This window comes from Jaculus jaculus, chromosome 9, assembly GCF_020740685.1.
Source record: "Jaculus jaculus isolate mJacJac1 chromosome 9, mJacJac1.mat.Y.cur, whole genome shotgun sequence".
Classification (NCBI taxonomy): domain Eukaryota; kingdom Metazoa; phylum Chordata; class Mammalia; order Rodentia; family Dipodidae; genus Jaculus; species Jaculus jaculus.
This window is the reverse complement of record NC_059110.1, coordinates 7,263,797-7,280,911: the sequence shown is the minus strand read 5'-3', so window position 1 is coordinate 7,280,911 and position 17,115 is coordinate 7,263,797. Positions and strand designations below refer to the sequence as shown.

The following is a 17,115-nucleotide window of genomic DNA, read 5'->3' as shown; positions in this document are numbered from 1 at the left end:
AGATGGCTCAGTAGGTAAAGACCTGATTTTTAAATTCATTTTTAAAATTATATTTATTTATTTTGGGTTTTCAAGGTAGGGTCTCACTCTATCTCAGGCTGACCTGGAATTCACTATTTAGTCTCAGGGTGGCCTTGAACTCCAACCTCTGCCTCCTAAGTGCTGGGATTTAAGGCATGCGCCACCATGCCCAGCTTATTCTTATTTTTTAGAGAGAGAGAGAATTGGTGCACCAGGGCCTCAGCGACTGAAATTGAACTCTGGATGCTTGTGCCACCAAGTGAGCATGTGCAACCTTGCACTTGCCTCACCTTTGTGCATCTGGCTAATGTGGGATCTGGAGAGTCGAACGTGGGTCCTCAGGCTTCGCAGGCAAGCACCTTAACCACTAAGCCATCTCTCCAGCCCAGGACCTGACTTTTATACCTAAAACCCTTGTAAAAAGCTGGGCATGAGCAGAAGAGTTGGCCCAGGGGTTAAGACACTTGCCTGTAAAGTCTAATGACCCAGGTTTATTTCCACAGTACCCACATAAAGCCAGATGCACATGCATCTGGAGTTCGTTTGTAGCCACTGGAGGCACTGACATGCTCCTTCTTCCCCCCTTTCTTTCTTTAAAAAACTCCTTCTTCCCCCCTTTCTTTCTTTAAAGAAAAAATTATTTATATGGGGAGAGGGGAGAATATGGGCACATCAGGGCATCCAAATGCTGCAAACAAACTCCAGACAAATGCACGACCTTGTGCATCTAGCTTACGTGGGTCCTGAGGAGTCAAATGTAGGTTTTGTGGCTTTGTAGGCAAGTGTCTTAACGACCCCATTTATTTATATTTTGAGGCAGAGTCTCACTCTAGTCCAAGCTGACCTGGAAATCTGTTGCCCAGGCTGACTTTGAACTCAGAACAATCATTCTACCTAAGCTTCCCCCCCCACTTTCTTAAACAAACAAAATATTTTTAACAAAGCTGAGCATGGCCACACATGGCTGTAACTTAGCACTAAGGGGCATAGAAAGAGGAAGATCTCAGGGCTCACTGGCCAGCCAATCAAAACTGTGAGCTTCAGGCTCAGTGAAAAATCTGAGAGACTGTATTTCAAAAAGAATTGAGTGTAAGAGTGTCGGAGGACACCCGGCATCCCGACCTCCTCCTCTGGCCTCTGCACACGAGCACATGGGATGTGTGCATCTGTACACAGACACATATACAGTACACTACACACACACACACACACACACACACACACACATACATGTCAAAAAAAACAAAAACAAAAACAGACAGGCTGGACATGGTGGCACATGCCTTTTAATCCCAGCACTCGGGAGGCAGAGGTAGGAGGATTGCCATGAGTTCGAGGCCACCCTGAGACTACAGAGTGAATTCCAGGTCTGAGCTAGAGTGAGACCCTACCTCGAAAAACCACAAAAAAGAAGAGGCTCCCCCCAACAGAAGTGCTTGAGGTTGGGGTGTGAAACCTAGTGGTGGCCTTGATCAACCTGGGGTCCCTTCCCTGGGGTGTTGTTCCGAACTTCAGGACAACTGCCCCTGCACCCCACCCATGGTGACGATCTGACCTCCTCCCAGATGCTCTCTGTTGAGGAAGATGCCACCGAGAAGCGAAGCCCTTCGTTCGCAGACCTGTTCCGCACGCCGAACTTGAGGAAGCACACCCTCATCCTGATGTACCTGTGGTGAGTGACCTCTGCTTGGACCATGGGCTCACGGGCCACTCTCCACACAGCGGGCACCAACACAATACACCAGAGTTGTAAAAATATCTTAGGCCAGGCTGGTGGCGCACGCCTTTCCTCCCAGCACTCGGGAGGCAGAGGTAGGAGGATCACTGTAAATTTGAGGCCACACTGAGACTACATAGTGAATCCCAGGTCAGCCTGGGCCAGAGGGACACCCAACCTTGAAAAACCAAATAAAAAAAAAAAATCTTATCATCTTATTTTCTTCTTGACTATTGAATGATGGGAAAAGCCTTGCTTTGGTCCAGAGGAATTATTATTATTTTATTATTATTATTATTATTGTTTTGTTTTTGAAGGTAAGGTCTCACTTGGGTGCAGGCTGACCTGGAATTCACTGTGTAGTCTCAGGGTGGCCTCGAACTCATGGCAATTCTCCTACCTCTGACTCCCAAGTGCTGGGATTAAAGATGTGCACCACCACGCCCGGCTGACTTTCTTTATTCTGTTTTGCTTTTGCTTTTGGAGGTAAGGTCTCACTCTAGCCCAGGCTGACCTGGAATTCACTATGTAGTCCTAGGCTGGCTTCCAACTCACGGTGATCCTCCTACCTCTGCCTCCTGAGAGCTACGATTAAAGGTGTGCGCCACCACGCCCGGCTCTATCCAAGTTCTTTAGGCGCTAGACTCTCTGCCCCGTCCCCGCGTCACCTCTCTCCAGCCCTCTCTCTGGGGTCCTCTGCCCAGTCACATGGGGGTCAGAACCACCCACGAGCTGGTTTCTGCTGATACGATCTTGAGTTCAGCAGGATGTCCCCGTATAACTGAGGCAGGTGGAGACAGCAGCACACTGTCTGTACCTTGGGGGTTTCTCCTCTGCACCCCAAACACACTTCTCTCATGAAGCCATTCAACACCTCTGTTCTCTTACTCCCGCTTCCAGTCACCCAGCACACCCCAGCTCTGTCTTGAACGTGCAGCAGGTTCTGCCGTGGCTCCTTGAATGCCTTCTCGGTCTGTCGGGAGTGTCAGTGTGATCCTTCTTCTCCGTGCCCCTGTAGTAAGCTGCTGGGCACAGTCTGGGCATCCACTCAGGCTGAGCCCACAGGCTGGCCATGCTTGCCACGCCCCGGCCCACACCCTCCACCATCTCCTGAATCCATTGAGAATGAAGCCGCATTCTTTCTCGAGGCCTTCTACACTCTAGCCCCTGGGTTTCTCCTGCCCTCTTCTCTCCCCTATATTCTGCCTACTTTTTTTCCACTGCTTTAACCCAGTCGGCCTGCCACCCTTCTGGGTGTCCCCTCACCGCTCCGTGACTCAGGGTCACAGAGCTGTGGGAGCAGGAATAGCCCCAGCTCGTAGGTGCGCTGGAGGAAGGCGGCTTGTGGACAGCGTGGAACGCGTCCAGCGCAGACATCGGAAAGGCTCGGTAGTCAGTCATAAGGGGCTATTGTTCCTGTTATCACATGTTCATGCCGTTCATAAATTCTGCCACAAGATAGCAGGCGGCCCTGCACACTGGTCCCCTGGCTTCTTGACAGCTACACGTTGTTTTCTCTTGTCAATCATCATCAGTTCTATGTGAGTAGTCCCATTTAACTGGCTGGTTGGCATGGCGGAGATTAGGGCTAATATAAACTCGCTGGGTTGCAGACCAGCGCACTAGTGTCGCTATCTTGACCTTTTGGTAATAGTTTAGGGCTAAAACAGAAGCGTTGCAAGGTTTTATAAAAAGCAAGGAGGTGTGTTCATCAGAGCAACGGATGAGATGCCTGTGTGGGGACTGCAAAAGCATTTTGCATGCCGGGATAAAACAGTGATTTATGTTTTTTTTTTTTTTTTTTTTTTTTGAGGTAGGGTTTCACTGCAGCTCAGACTGACTTAGAATTCACTCTGTAGTCTCAAACTCATGGCGATCCTCCTACCTCTGCCTCCCGAGTGCTGGGATTAAAGGCGTGTGCCACCACACCCAGCTTATGTCTTAAAATACTAGTAAAAAGTTATTTATTTGCAAGAGAGTCAGAGAGAGTGGGCATGACACACCAGGGCCTCTTACAGCTGCAAGCGGACTCTAGATGCATGTGCTACTTAGTGCATCTGGCTCTTACATGGGTACTGGGGACTTGAACCTAGGCAGTGGAGCTTTAACCATTGAGCCATCTCTCCAGCCCAAGACAGTGACTTCTTATTGACCAAAACCTCACCATACAATATAAACACGGATACAGTTATGACAGGTGTCTTCAGAAGCGACTCGGTGCCCTTCTAAATGTGACGAAGGTCGCCTCATTGGTCTTGGTGTCGTGCTCCCTGGGTGCTTTCCTTCCGCGTGGATGGAGGGACTGGGCAGCGGGGGAAGAGTGTGGTGTCATTAGAGATAGCACTGGGGTGGGGGAGGAGGAAGTACCACTGTGGAGCCAGAATCTTGGCCTTGGAAGGATGATGATAATTATGTCAATAAAAATCCATCTTGACTGTATGGCCAGAAACTATAGGAGTCACTTTTGTTCATAAGCCCAGTAAATACTCATGTCAATGAATGTGGTTCCAACTGCGGCCCAGAGAGTTTAGTGATCATCCCAATGGTCACACAGCTGACAAGGCAGCCGGCTGGTGGATCCTGCACACCTCGCCCCACCTGCATCCCTGTGCCTTCTCCACCAGCCTCCTGGGGGTCTCTGGCGTGTTCAGAAGCCCAGCCAGGGAGGAGCTCGGCAACGCTGTACTCTGGAGCACCCCATTGTGATGTCTTCCCCGTTTCCCTGTTTCAGAAATCCCGAGGCGGAGTTTTTAAAAACTAGGGCTGGAGAGATGGCTTAGCAGCTCAAGGAGCTTGCCTGTGAAGCCTAAGGACCCAGGATCAATTCCCCAGGACCCACATAAGCCAGACGCACAAGGTGGCGCATGTGTCTGGTGTTTGAGAGCAGTGGCTGGAGGCCCTGGTGCACCCATACTTACTCTCTGTCTCTCTCTCACACACAAATAAATACAAGAAAAAAAATTTTAAAGTATGAGTCTTGGGCTGGAGAGATGGTTTAGTGGTTAAGGCACTTGCCTGCAAAGCCAAAGGACCCAGGTTTGATTCCCCCAAGACCCACGTAAGCCAGATACACAAGGTGGCACATGCGTCTGGAGTTCATTTGCAGCGGATGGGGGCCCTGGCATGCTCATTCTCTCTATCTTTCTTGCTCTCAAATAAATAAATAAAGATAAAAAACTATTTTTTAAACAAAGTATGAGTCTTGGGAGATATCTATCATATATACTGTCGCAACTGTGCTGGGAGAAATTTCTCATCGAGGGGCATCCTACATCAAGTGACATGCCCTCAGTCCAGCTGGTTGGGGTCCGCGGGGCTGACCTCCATGTGGACTGTCCTCTTGCCTCAGGTTCGCCTGTGCTGTGCTCTATCAAGGCCTCATCATGCACATGGGAGCCACCAGTGAGGACCTCTACATGGACTTTTTCTACTCTGCTCTGGTGGAATTCCCTGCGGCCTTCATCATCCTTGTCACCATCGACCGCGTCGGCCGCATCTACCCGATGGCTGTGTCCTTTCTGGTGGCAGGGGTGTCCTGCCTCATCATGATCTTGATTTCGCATGGTGAGTTTTCTGTGGCTTTCCCCAGACAACTGAATCATGGAGACTGTGTTGTAGCTCACAGATAGGCTTTTGCGACAAGAACAAAGACAGGGTGTCACCTTACGCACATTTGAAAAATTTTGGATGACTTGGTGCGTGGTGGCGCACGCCTTTAATCCCAGCAGCACTAGGGAGGCAGAGGTAGGAGGATCGCTGTGAGTTCGAGGCCATCCTGAGACTACAGAATGAATCCTAGGTCAGCCTGGGCTAGAGTGAGACACCTGGAAAAAAAAAAAAAAACTGGATTGGGGGCAGGAAGATGCTTCTGTGGGTGAAGCGCGTGCTGCACATGCGTGAAGAGCTGAGTATGAACCCCTAAAACTCACATCAAGCCAGGTGCACAGCGTAAACATCTGTAACCCCAGTGTGTCTGTACAGAGAAGCGAGTGGAGACGGGAGAAGCCCAAAGCTCACACAGGCCAGCTTTCCCACTGAACGCAGCTGGGAACAAGAGAAGCTGACACCAAACAAGGGGGAAGGCCAGGTTGTTCCCCCCCCCGACCTCCACCTACGCATGTGCACCCATGCGCACCCCGAGGTCGGTGGGGCCACTTTATGCTCTCCCGTAGGCGCATGAATGTCCCGATTGACCCGCATCCTCCCCAGTGCTTGGTCCTGTGAGCCTCCGACAGCAGTCACTTGGTGGGTGTGATCATTTCGTGATCCTTACAAACCAAGATCAACGCAGCTGCATGTAAAATTCGAGCAGCTTCACTTTGGGCAGTTTTAATTTGAGCACAAAGACGGCCTTTCAGGTTTGTTGCTTTTGGAAATGGTAAATTCATTCCAAGGCAGATCTGACATTTTTTTTTTTTCCTTTCCCCTTTTATTGCTGGCGTTGTACACTGTGGGCTTAGTGAGTCATTTTGGCAGTATGTCGTGGAAAAGATCTGGAGAAATCTGTCTTCTCAAAAGCCAGGCTGTAGCAAGTAGGAGGGTCATGCAGAGGGGTCAGGGGAGGGAAGCTTGGTGGGCACTAGCTCTTGAGCTAAGCCTTACCCTAAAGCTCGTTTCCATCCATAGCATCGTCCTCAGGGCCTCACAGAGGGATGGCCAGCGAAGCGAGCTCCAGTAGGCTGCCACGGGTCTTACTTCCCTGAGGCCCAGGGGTCCTGTTCTGTTCCCATGCAGGGTGCCTATGGGGAGGATTTGCCTCACGTCTCCTCCATCCTCATTTCTGGAACTCTGAGTGAGGTCTTTAAACCTCACAGCACTGATCTGAAGAGGAGTGCAGAGAGCTGAGGCTGTTTAGTCACCACACGGCAGAGTAGGGCATTGCTGTCCTTAGGACTCCTCCTGGAGTTGGCACCTCCACCGCACCTCGCTTTGGCCTTCCTCACATCCCGTGACAGTCCCCTGTGTCCCTCAGAGAGCATTTCTGGGCCATCCTGGGGACGTCTAGTGATAGCCAGGGGTCTCAATGCCAGTTAAAGGCACAGCTATTGCCTCATCTGAGAGCAAAGCAGAGACACTGTCTGCTGACACAGGACTGACCTTCCAGGACGGAGAAGAAGGGTGCCGAGGGATGGGCATTGCTTCTTCCCCCAGAGACCAGGAGGCCTTGGAAAACCTAACTGGAATGGAGGAAGTCACGTGGAAGTCTCTGGAAGAAGTCTTCAGACAGGGGTAGTGGGTGCTGGGACCCCAGGGGGCAGAGCTTGACCTTGGAGGAGCAGTTCACATCTCAGGGCCTGGCATTGGGCAGGGAGGGGAGCGGTGTCTGTGGGGCCCCCAGTTAGCTGGAGATCGCAGCCTTGGACTGCCTCGAACGTGGCAGGAAACGGCCAGTGGCTTCCGGTGGGAGTGACTCAAAATAACCAGACTTTGGTGTGATTGATCCCCAGCCCGAAATCAGAGCGGGCTCATCTGTCCTCTGAGGGGAAGGACACTGGCTTGGCCTGTCACCCCTAACCAGAGGCTTAGCATGAGCCTTGCACGGGCAGAGAGCAGTGGAGCAGAGACCAAGCTGCACCCGTTGGGCGAGCAGCCTCCACTGTCCCTGGGAAACCACTAACCAGTACTCACCAGTGTCTGGGGACAGAGGCCTTCTTAGGGCGGGACCTGGTGTAGGGCCACTTGCGTTTAAGCACAGGAAGTAAGGAAGGCAGGTGCAGTATAGGCTGGCTCTAGAGGTCTGTGTTCCCTTAGCACGGTCTGCTCCGAAGTGACCCCCCAGTGGACTTCTGGGCCTCAGGGAACTGACTCATAGCGACCTACCTGGACTCACTTCCCTGGCCCTCCTCCCTTTCGGAGTCTCTGGGAAGGATGCTTTCGTGGGAAACGAGCGGTCAATCATGCCTACCGTGCCTCGGGTACCGCGCTCGCAACACCGCCATTACAGAAGAACTAAAATGTCAGTTTTTCAGTTGAGCGACACATATCTCTACGTCTCACAGCAACCTGTAAGCTGCCTACGATCTTACCATCGTTCCCATTTGACAGTTCAGCAAACCGAGGCACAGAGATGGAAGCAGCTTGTCCGTCTTGGCGCAGCCAATGGAGGCAGAACTGAGATCCAAACAGTTCCATCTTTCCTCTGCATGAGGGAACCTTCCAGAATGAGTCATTAGCAAGTCCTCAAATCTGTCAGGATTCAATGTACTTGTCCAAAAATGAAAGAGGCGGACAGGACCACCTCATAGGCTCTTCCATACTCACGGTCCCAGCACAGCCCGTGGTGGCCTCTTGCTGTTCCCTCAGGAGCGGCGCTCCTCACAATCCTGTGTGCCCGGTGTCTATTTCTCTCCAGAGCTGCACTGGTTGAGTGTCACCCTCGCATGTCTTGGCCGAATGGGAACCACCATTGTCTTACAGATGGTCTGCTTGGTGAATGCTGAGCTCTACCCTACATTCATCAGGTGAGGGCACAGAGAGAGATGGGCACCGAGCTAACCACCCAATGTCCAGGCTCAGTGAAGACCAATGATTTCAAGATACTTCTGCCCCCAAGAGTGGGTCACCTTGAACATGGAGTGGTGCTGTTGAGAACCCAGGCCTGGGGAAATGGGCCTGGGCATCCAAGAGAAGGGGCTCAGGGCTGGGAAAATGGCTCAGTTGGTAATGTTCTTGCTTTATGCCTGGCTTATGTTTTTGTAGTGTTTTGAAAAAATATTTTTATTTTTTTTTATTTCGGGGGGGGGAGGTGGGAGAGGGGAGAGAATGGGAGAATGGGTATGGGTACACCAGGGCTTCCAGCCACTGCAAACGGACCCCAGATGCATGTACCACTTTGTGCATCTGGCTTATGTGGGCCATGGGGAATTGAATGGGAGTCATTAGGCTTTGCAGGCACTGAGCCACCTCTTCAGCCCTTGTTTGAGTTTTCTGTGAAGTTGTGAAACTATTTTCCAAAGGCGCTGCATCTTCCGGGTGTGTGTGTGTGTTGGGGGTGTCTAGCGTCTGCATCCTTGTCTGTGTTTGCTGTCATTTCTGTGACGTCCTTCCAGCAGGTCGTGGCCTTATGCACCCTAACCTTTCATAACGCCGAGCACCTTTGTGTGGGCTCCTTGCTTTCTATATTCTAGGACCTTAGTTTTAGTTGCAGGGTTATTTATTCTACTTATAAAAGCCAGTACTTCATTTGAAGTTTTAAAATTTGCCATTGTTAGAATTTTATTACTTTTGGCTCTTTTTTTTTTTTTTTTTTTTTTTTTTTGTCCTTTGAGTAAATCATTCCTTCTCCATTTGTTACTCTGCAGTGGTTGCTGAGAACTATTCCAGCTGCCCATCTCCTCTGACACCTGCATTTCAGTGAGCCAAGATGCGTGACAGCTCTGGCCCACTTTCCCTTCCTGTCTATTTCTTTTTCAAAGGCCATGAGTTTGACTTGCATTTAAAAAATTTGTTTGGACTAAGTATGAGTTGAATTAAAGAGGAACCTTCTGTGTTGGTAGTTTTGAGTTCCAGAGTCTAAAATAAACGGGACAAACAATTATATTGTCACGGCCACTGGTTCCAGAGGACCGAAGCAAAGCATAAACCGCCAAAGGCGTTGCTGGTGGTGCTGTGTTACTATAACAAAGTAACTGAGATAAGCAGCTTAATGAAAGGAAAGGTTTGTTTCTGTTCATGCTTTCAAAGGTTCTAGTTTGTGGCCGCTTGGCTCGGTTGGTCTGGGATTCTGACAGCACTATAGAGCATGCTGGCGATTGATTATTGATTATTGGTTAGCCAGCTTCTCTGGTGCATATTAGTCAGGACTTTGTTATTTGGCTTGAGTCCCCTCCTGGGGTCCTAGAGATGCCAGGAATCCAGGGCATTCTAGACTTGGCCACACACAGATGCCATGTTCCCCTCCTAGTACATTGCATCCTTGGCACAGGAGCAAGGAAGCGCTTGAGGTTCACATCAGGGACTGGGGTTATGTTATCTCTATCTGGGATCTAGCAGTTTTCAGGAATTACACACCTGAGGGCTCAATGCCTGAAAGTCTGACTTAGAACAGGGGGTTCCTGCTTCAGCTGACCGAATAACGGCCGGCTCAGACCTGGTTCCCCTCTAGCCTGTTACCTGGTGTGCATGGTTTCTCCTGAGCTCCAGTTTGCTGATGGGACGCTGAGCACTGTTCACCCCCGACTTTCTGCAGGGGATGACACCATTCTTTATTATTTTTTAAAGATAGAATGAGAGCAAGAGAGAGAATTGGTGCACCAGGGCCTCAGCCAGAGATCAAACTCCAGATGCTCAGACCATCTAGTGGCATGTACGACCTTGTGCTTGCCTCACTTTTGTGCGTCTGGCTTATGTGGCATCTGGAGAGAGACCGAAAGTGGGTCCTTAGGCATCGCAGGCAAGCGCCTTAACCGCCTTAAGCCATCTCTCCAGCTCTCTTTATTTGTTTATTTATTTATTTTTAATGTGGTGGCTCCAATCTAAGGCAGCTGGATTGGTTAGCATTTCTGGGACTCAGAATCATTTCTTTTTTCAAAAAATATTTTATTTATTGGGCTGGAGAGATGGCTTAGAGTTTAAAGCACTTGCCTGCAAAGCCAAAGGACCCAAGTTCAACTCTCCAGGACCCACATAAACCAGATGCACAAGGTGGCACATGTGTCTGGAGTTAAAAAATATTTTATTTATTATTTATTTGATAGAGAGATATATAAATAGGCAGGGAGAGAGATATAGAGAGAGGGAGAATGGGTGTGCCAGGGATTCCAACCACTATAAATGAACTACAGATGCATGAGCCCCCTTGTGCATCTGGCTTACGTGGGTCCTAGGGAATCAAACATGGATCCCATGGCTTTGCAGGCAAGTGCCTTAACTGCTAAGCCATCTCTCCTGCCCCCCTGTTCATTTTTTGTTTAATTTAATTTATTTATTTTTATGAGAGAGAGGAAGTGGCACTCCAGGGCCTCCAGACACTGCATTTGAACTCCAGACGCATGCACCATTTTGTGTGCATGTGCAACCTTGCCTTGCATCACCTTGTGCATCTGGCTTACTGGGGATCTGGAGACTTGAACATGAGTCCTTAGGCTTTGCAGGCCAGCACCTTAACCGTTAAGCCATCTCTCCAGCCTGGGATGACATCATTCTTGCTGTAGGATGAGGTCAGCGGCAGGAAAATGAACTCCTTGAACGTAACCTGTTGGGTCTCTGTGTTTCGCAGGAACCTCGGGGTGATGGTGTGCTCTGCCCTGTGTGACCTGGGTGGGATCTTCACTCCCTTCCTGGTTTTCAGGCTGATGGAAGTTTGGCAAGCTTTGCCCCTCATTTTGTTTGGTAAGACTGCATGAGCACTTATTAGTCTTTCTTTCCAGCCTGGTGGAGAGCACGTCGTGCATACCCAACAGTTACCTGTCAAGGATGAACATAGTGGTCTCACACCTCATTATGTCTTGTTTATTGGGAATAAAAAAAACACAATATGTGACTTATAAGAAGGAGCCTGAGATTTACTTTCCGTGGCTCCAGAATCCAGTTGTTCAGTCTGTAGGACATATTCTCACAGGTCTCTTCACACTCTCTCTTGATTCCTAATTTGTTATACAGTTTCTAATTCTTGTAGTTTGAACATATAGTTTCTGGAGGCCCAGTGATACAGAACTACCACCCCTTTCCTGATTCCTGACCTCCAGAACTGAGAACAGCTGTGTGTGGTGGTGTCACCCCAGAATTCAGGAGGCTGAGGCAGGGTGACCATGAGTTCAAGGGAAAGGAGAATAGCCACAAGGGGACAAGTGGGGATCAAAGTCCTGTGTCCACTTCTTCACTACTGATGCGGGTGGATCAGAGAAGAGAGTGGGGTGATGCTTCCTTTTGTAAACCTCAAGCATGGGGCTCTTCAACCTGCCCACCCACTCAGATAGAAGGCAAAACAGCTGGCCATGTGCAAGACACTGCCTGCCACAGGTGAATACTAGGAAAAGATGGAGAGAGATGGAAATGGACAGAGGAAGACAGAGAGAGGAGGGGAGGGAAGGGGAAGAGAGCCAGGAAAAGACAGGGAGGGAAAGAGAAAAGGAGGAGAGACTAGTGGGGGCATTTTGTAAATATACGCTGGCTGTGCTCTATAGCTATCTATGCACTTATAATCTACCCAGCTCTCTTTACGGATACCTATCTATTCACACCTGGTGTCTATCAGTTGTCTACATGTACCTGTCTGTCATTGCTCTATCATCTATTTATTGATCTATCTATGATCTATTGACCTATTATCTATCTATCTATTTCTATCTATCTATGATCTGTCTATCCATCTATCTAATCTATTTATGATCTATCTATTTATGATCTATCTATCTACTCTATCTATGATCTATCTAATCTATTTATGATCTATCTACTCTCTGATCTATCTATGATCTATCTACGTATGTATGATCTACCTACCTATGATCTATCTATGTACTCTATCTATGATCCATCTATCTATCTCATAACTATTAAAGTCAAGTTTCACGTTGTTCTTACTCCATCAATCCCATAATACTTTAAACACTTCAGGCACTTCGGGAGATCATGCTTCTGTAGAAGTAAAATGGAGGCGACGCTGCTGTTTTTGTATGCTGAAGGATTTCTCTAGCTGCCGCATAGCTTTCCTTTTCTTTCCTCAACGCTCCTGATAACTTCTGAAACTAAACCGCCTCCCCCCCCCCCGCCGCCCCGCTGCGTTCCCTTTGGCTCTCTGCACTCTTCTGCATTCCCGCACGGGCTGTCAGCAGCGCTCTAACGCTTCGACCTGGCATGTGTTTTGTTTGAAGGGGTTTTGGGCCTGACTGCAGGCGCAATGACTCTGCTGCTTCCGGAGACCAAGGGGGCCGTGTTGCCTGAGACCATCGAAGATGCGGAGAATCTCGGGAGGTAAAGAAGCCTTGTGATGCTGCGGGTGGGGGGGCATGGTCCCCACCGTCTTAAAGGTCACACACTTTACCTTAGAGTTTTAGAGATCTTGACCAACACACACACACACACACACACACACACACACACACACACACACATTTAAAAACAGGGTCTCACTCTAGCTCAGGCTGACCTGGCATTAACTATATAGTCTCAGGCTAGCTTTGAACTCATGGCAATCCTCCTACCTCTGCCTCCCAAGTGCTGGGATTAAAGACGTGTGACACCACACCTGGCTTTGACAGATGTGTGTGTGGCTTGATGTTATTTCCAGAGGTGCTGGTGAGAGAAACAAAGGTTAGCCATTGTCCCCATGCAAGGAAAGGAGCGAGAACGCCGGCATGTCTGCTTTGTTGACGACTGTCTCAGTCTGTGCAGAGACTGGTCACAGCTGTCAGTCATGGGACCGCCTGGAGCACCAGGAGCCCTGGCTCCTCCTGACTGGGAATGTCTTTAAATCAGTCTTCTCCCCTTATTAGCCATTGTTAGTTCTGATTCCCCAATAACTTTCTTCTGGCTTCAAATCTCCATTGTTTTATTTTATATTTTTAATGTATTATTTAGTTGCAAGCAGAAAGACAGAGAGTGAGAGAGAAAATGAATGGGTGTGCTAGGGCTTCTTGCCACTGCAAATGAACTCCAGACACATGCATCACTTTTTGCATCTGGCTTTACATGCATACGTGAGAGTCAAACCTGGGCCGTCAGGCTTTGCACACAAATGTCTTTAACCATTCAGCCATCTCTCTGGCCCTCCAATCTCCATTCTTCGCAACCATCTGTGTTATAGTTGACCTTCTGATTCTGCTATGAAGTTAGGGGAAAAAAAAAAAAAGGAGGAAGGGAAAGGCACCTTGATCATCTTGATTATTTAGTCTCTAATTTTCATTTTTTTTTTTTTGAGGTAGGGTCTCACTCTAGCCCAGGCTGCCCTGGAATTCACTATGGAGTTTCAGGGTAGCCTCGAACTCACGGCGATCCTCCTACCTCTGCCTCCCAAGTGCTGGGATTAAAGGCGTGCGCCACCATGCCCAGCTCTAATCTTCATTTTTATTTCTGGTTGCTACAGGAAATCAAAGGCCAAAGAAAAGATGATTTACCGTCAGGTGCCAACTGGGAAGCTCACAGTCACATGAGAAGGAAGAGCCGAGGCCAGGAAGAATGGGCACTCTCTGTCTGCAGAAATTCTCAGCAGTCTCTTCGCCTTCCTGTGCCCTTCTGCAGACCTGCCCGGCCCCAGATTACTACCAACCCTGAAGACTTTTCTGGATGTGTTTTGTCTTACGTCTTTTGAGTTCTGCCTGACCCTGGCTGTCTTTGATCTATCTATTTATCCATTCTAGTGAGAGCTGCTGGCACTGCAGAACCGAAGTGTTTTGGGGATATGGCAGAATTTAAATCTTGCTGTTACAGACAGGTCTCTGTGTATCACACTCACTCTCTGAAAGAAAGCATCCTTGCAGTATTTAAACCTCCATGTTGCCAAGCATTTCTGCCTGTGGATCGCTTGGAGGGAGGTTGTCTTTTACACGTGGCGACCCTTCCAGTGAACTGGATCCCAGCCGTGCTTCACGAACCTGTGATGGGAGCAGGCCGGGGACACTGTGGCCACTTCAGGAAGGATGTCTCTTCCACCTTTCCTTCAGGAAGGTGTTGCTCTGTCACTGTGTTCTTGGTGAGTGTTGTCGTCACATTTATGTTGCTGGGACCAAACACCTGGCCCAAAGCAGCAGGCAGGAGCAAAGGTTTTATTCTGGTGTGCAGACTCCAGGGGAAGCTTTGTCTTGTCCGGGGAATGATGTAGAGGGTTGGCATCATATCTTGCCCCAGCAGCTGGCAGAGAGCAGCAAGAGTGAGCAGAGTTGCTAGCACTGGCAAGATGGGTTAAAAACCCACACCTCCTCCAGCAAGGCTTCGCCTCCCGAACGCCCACCAGCCGGGACCAAGTATTCAAAACATATGAAATTACAGGGGACATCTTACACTCAAGCCACCAGTTTGTCTAGAAGGTGAACGTAGGGCTGGAGAGGTGGCTTAGCAGCTAAGGCGCTTGCCTGTGAAGCCAAAGGACCCAGGCTCGATTCCCCAGGACCCATGTAAGCCATATGCACAAGGTGGCTCATGCGTCCGGAGTTTGTATGCAGTAGCTGGAGGCCCTGGTGTGCCCATTCTCTCCACCCTCCCTTTGCCTCTCTCTCTCTCTCTCAAATAAATAAATAAAACAATATTTTAAAATGTATTTATTAGTAGGTGAACTTAAATAAATGCCAACTGTGAGATATCACAGTAACTATATCAAGGAATTCACCTTGGGGGCTGGAGAGATGGCTTAGCGGTTAAGGCGTTTGCCTGCAAAGCTTAAGGATCCTGGTTTGACTCTCCAGGACCCACGTAAGCCAGATGCACAAGGTGGCATAAGCATCTGGAGTTTGCTTGCAGTGGCTACAGGCCCTGGTGCCCCCATTCTCCCTCTGTCTCTCTAATAAATAAATAAAAATAACTCTTAAAAACTTCGCCTTGGCTTCATGAGTGATACACACTGGGGTGAGAATGACCACTATGTCCAGTGTGTGAGAGCCCGCCAGCAAGTTCCTAGTGCCGATTGGAAGCCTGGCGGAAGGCAGGTGTTTGGTTGTACTGAAAATGTTTCTGGCTGGTCAAGCCGAGTAGTGACCCCAGGCTTTGGGGCTGTGACACTATGGAAGTTGTTCCTTTGATCTACCACCTTTCCAAGCAACAGATAGGATGACCAGGTACAGCTCAGCCACAGGGCGCTTTCCCAGCATGCATGAGACTAAGTTTGATCCCGACTATGAAGGAGGGAGAGAAAGAGAGAGGGGTGGGAGATACTGGAATGGAGCATGTGAGAGATTGTTTGATTACTTGAAAATGTAAAGCTTGGCCTTTAGCCACAGAACAAAATAAAAATGGTGAATGTTTTCATTCTGAATTCTGGATTCACACATCAACCCAGTGCTTTGTTTCAGCCTGTCTGTAGAAATGCCTGTACCCCAGTCTGACCTCACCAATGATACTCTACTGGAATAAATATGGAAATTACATTCTTTGGACAATAATATCTTTCAAATATATGTGAAACTGTTCTCTCTCACCTTTCTTGGAGTCCTCTTGGTAGACCTCTCAGGAAGTTTTTTAAAAAAATATTTTATTTATTTATTTGAGAGAGAGACTGAGAAAGATGCAGATAGAGAGAGAGCGAGAGAAAATGGGCATGCCAGAGCATTCAGCCACTGTAAACCGACTCCAATCACATGTGCCACCTTGTGCATCTGGCTTATGTGGGTCCTGGGGAATCGAACCTGGGTCCTTTTGGCATTGCAGGCAAGTGCCTTAACATCTAAGCCATCCCTCCAGCCTGAGGAAGAGCTTTTGTCTTTTCTTTTTTTTTTTTTTTTAAACAAAGGAGGGTCATCACCAAAAACAAGACCTTGGGCGTGAGAGATGGCTCAGCAGTTGAAGGTGCTTGCTTGCAAAGTCTGCTGGCCTGCGTTCAATGCCCACGGAAAACCAGACGCACCAAGTGGCACGTGCATATGCAGTTCATTTGCAGTGGCAAGAGGCACTGACCCTCCCATTCCCTCTCCTCTCGTTCTCTCTCTCTCTCTCTCTCTCTTTCTCCTCTCTCTTGCTGTTGCAAATATATAAATAAAATATTAAAACACAGCAATATAACAATGAACAAACAAAGAAACAGAAAAGCACATGAACTTCTCCCTGATTTTCTTGCTGCTCTGTAGACATGTGAGGGAGACTAGAAGGGGTGACGTCCTCATAGGACAGGGCACCAGGAGAGCCGACTTAGAAAGCGCAAAGGTGAGCTTTGTCTTGACGCTGGAGTGAGCGTGGGGTGGCAGCTTCCTCTGGCCCCATCTGTTCATACTTTCTTCCACTTTGAAGTGGGAATGAAACATGTTTAAAAACGGCCTCGTGTGTCACAGAGGTGGCACTGGGGACCGTTCACTTCTTGCCTTCCTTGCTATGGAGGCAAAGCCAATGGAGGAAAACGTGGGGCGTAAGACGGTCACCTGGAGGGTCAAGGCATGCATGGGTTGGCCCTTGAACATTTAGAAAGTCTGGAGGGTGTTACTCGGGTGCTGGGAAACACTAAGAGCTCCTGGTGAGGGCACTGCCAGAACCACCTGGGCCCCTCCCTAGGGCCCCAGCTATTCATTCAGCGAATGTGCTGAGTGCCTGGGCGCCTTGATTGGTTCAGACTCATGACAGACCAAAGATAGCTATAGCACGTGATGCAAACAACGCTGGCCAAAGGTGTTACTGTCACCTGGGACTCACAGGAGCCAACTGAGGTTGTGTTAAGTACAGAGGAAGCTGGGTGTGGCAGCGCACATCTTTAATCCCAGCGCTTGGGAGGCAGAGCTAATCACGTGTCTGTCCTGTCC

General features: G+C 49.0%; 1 protein-coding gene across 1 annotated transcript in view; it reads left to right on the top strand.

Moving 5' to 3' along the window:
• Nucleotides 1-15,756, top strand: part of LOC101605850 (solute carrier family 22 member 1) — a 28,907-nt gene extending 13,151 nt beyond the window's left edge. The window contains exons 6-11 of the mRNA XM_045159626.1: nt 1,587-1,693; nt 5,088-5,302; nt 8,091-8,199; nt 10,956-11,068; nt 12,553-12,652; nt 13,764-15,756. Of these exons, the coding sequence (XP_045015561.1) occupies nt 1,587-1,693; nt 5,088-5,302; nt 8,091-8,199; nt 10,956-11,068; nt 12,553-12,652; nt 13,764-13,830 (711 nt within the window). The 3' untranslated portion in view covers nt 13,831-15,756. The remainder of the gene's footprint in view (nt 1-1,586; nt 1,694-5,087; nt 5,303-8,090; nt 8,200-10,955; nt 11,069-12,552; nt 12,653-13,763) is intronic.
• The last annotated feature ends 1,359 nt before the right edge of the window (nt 15,757-17,115 follow it).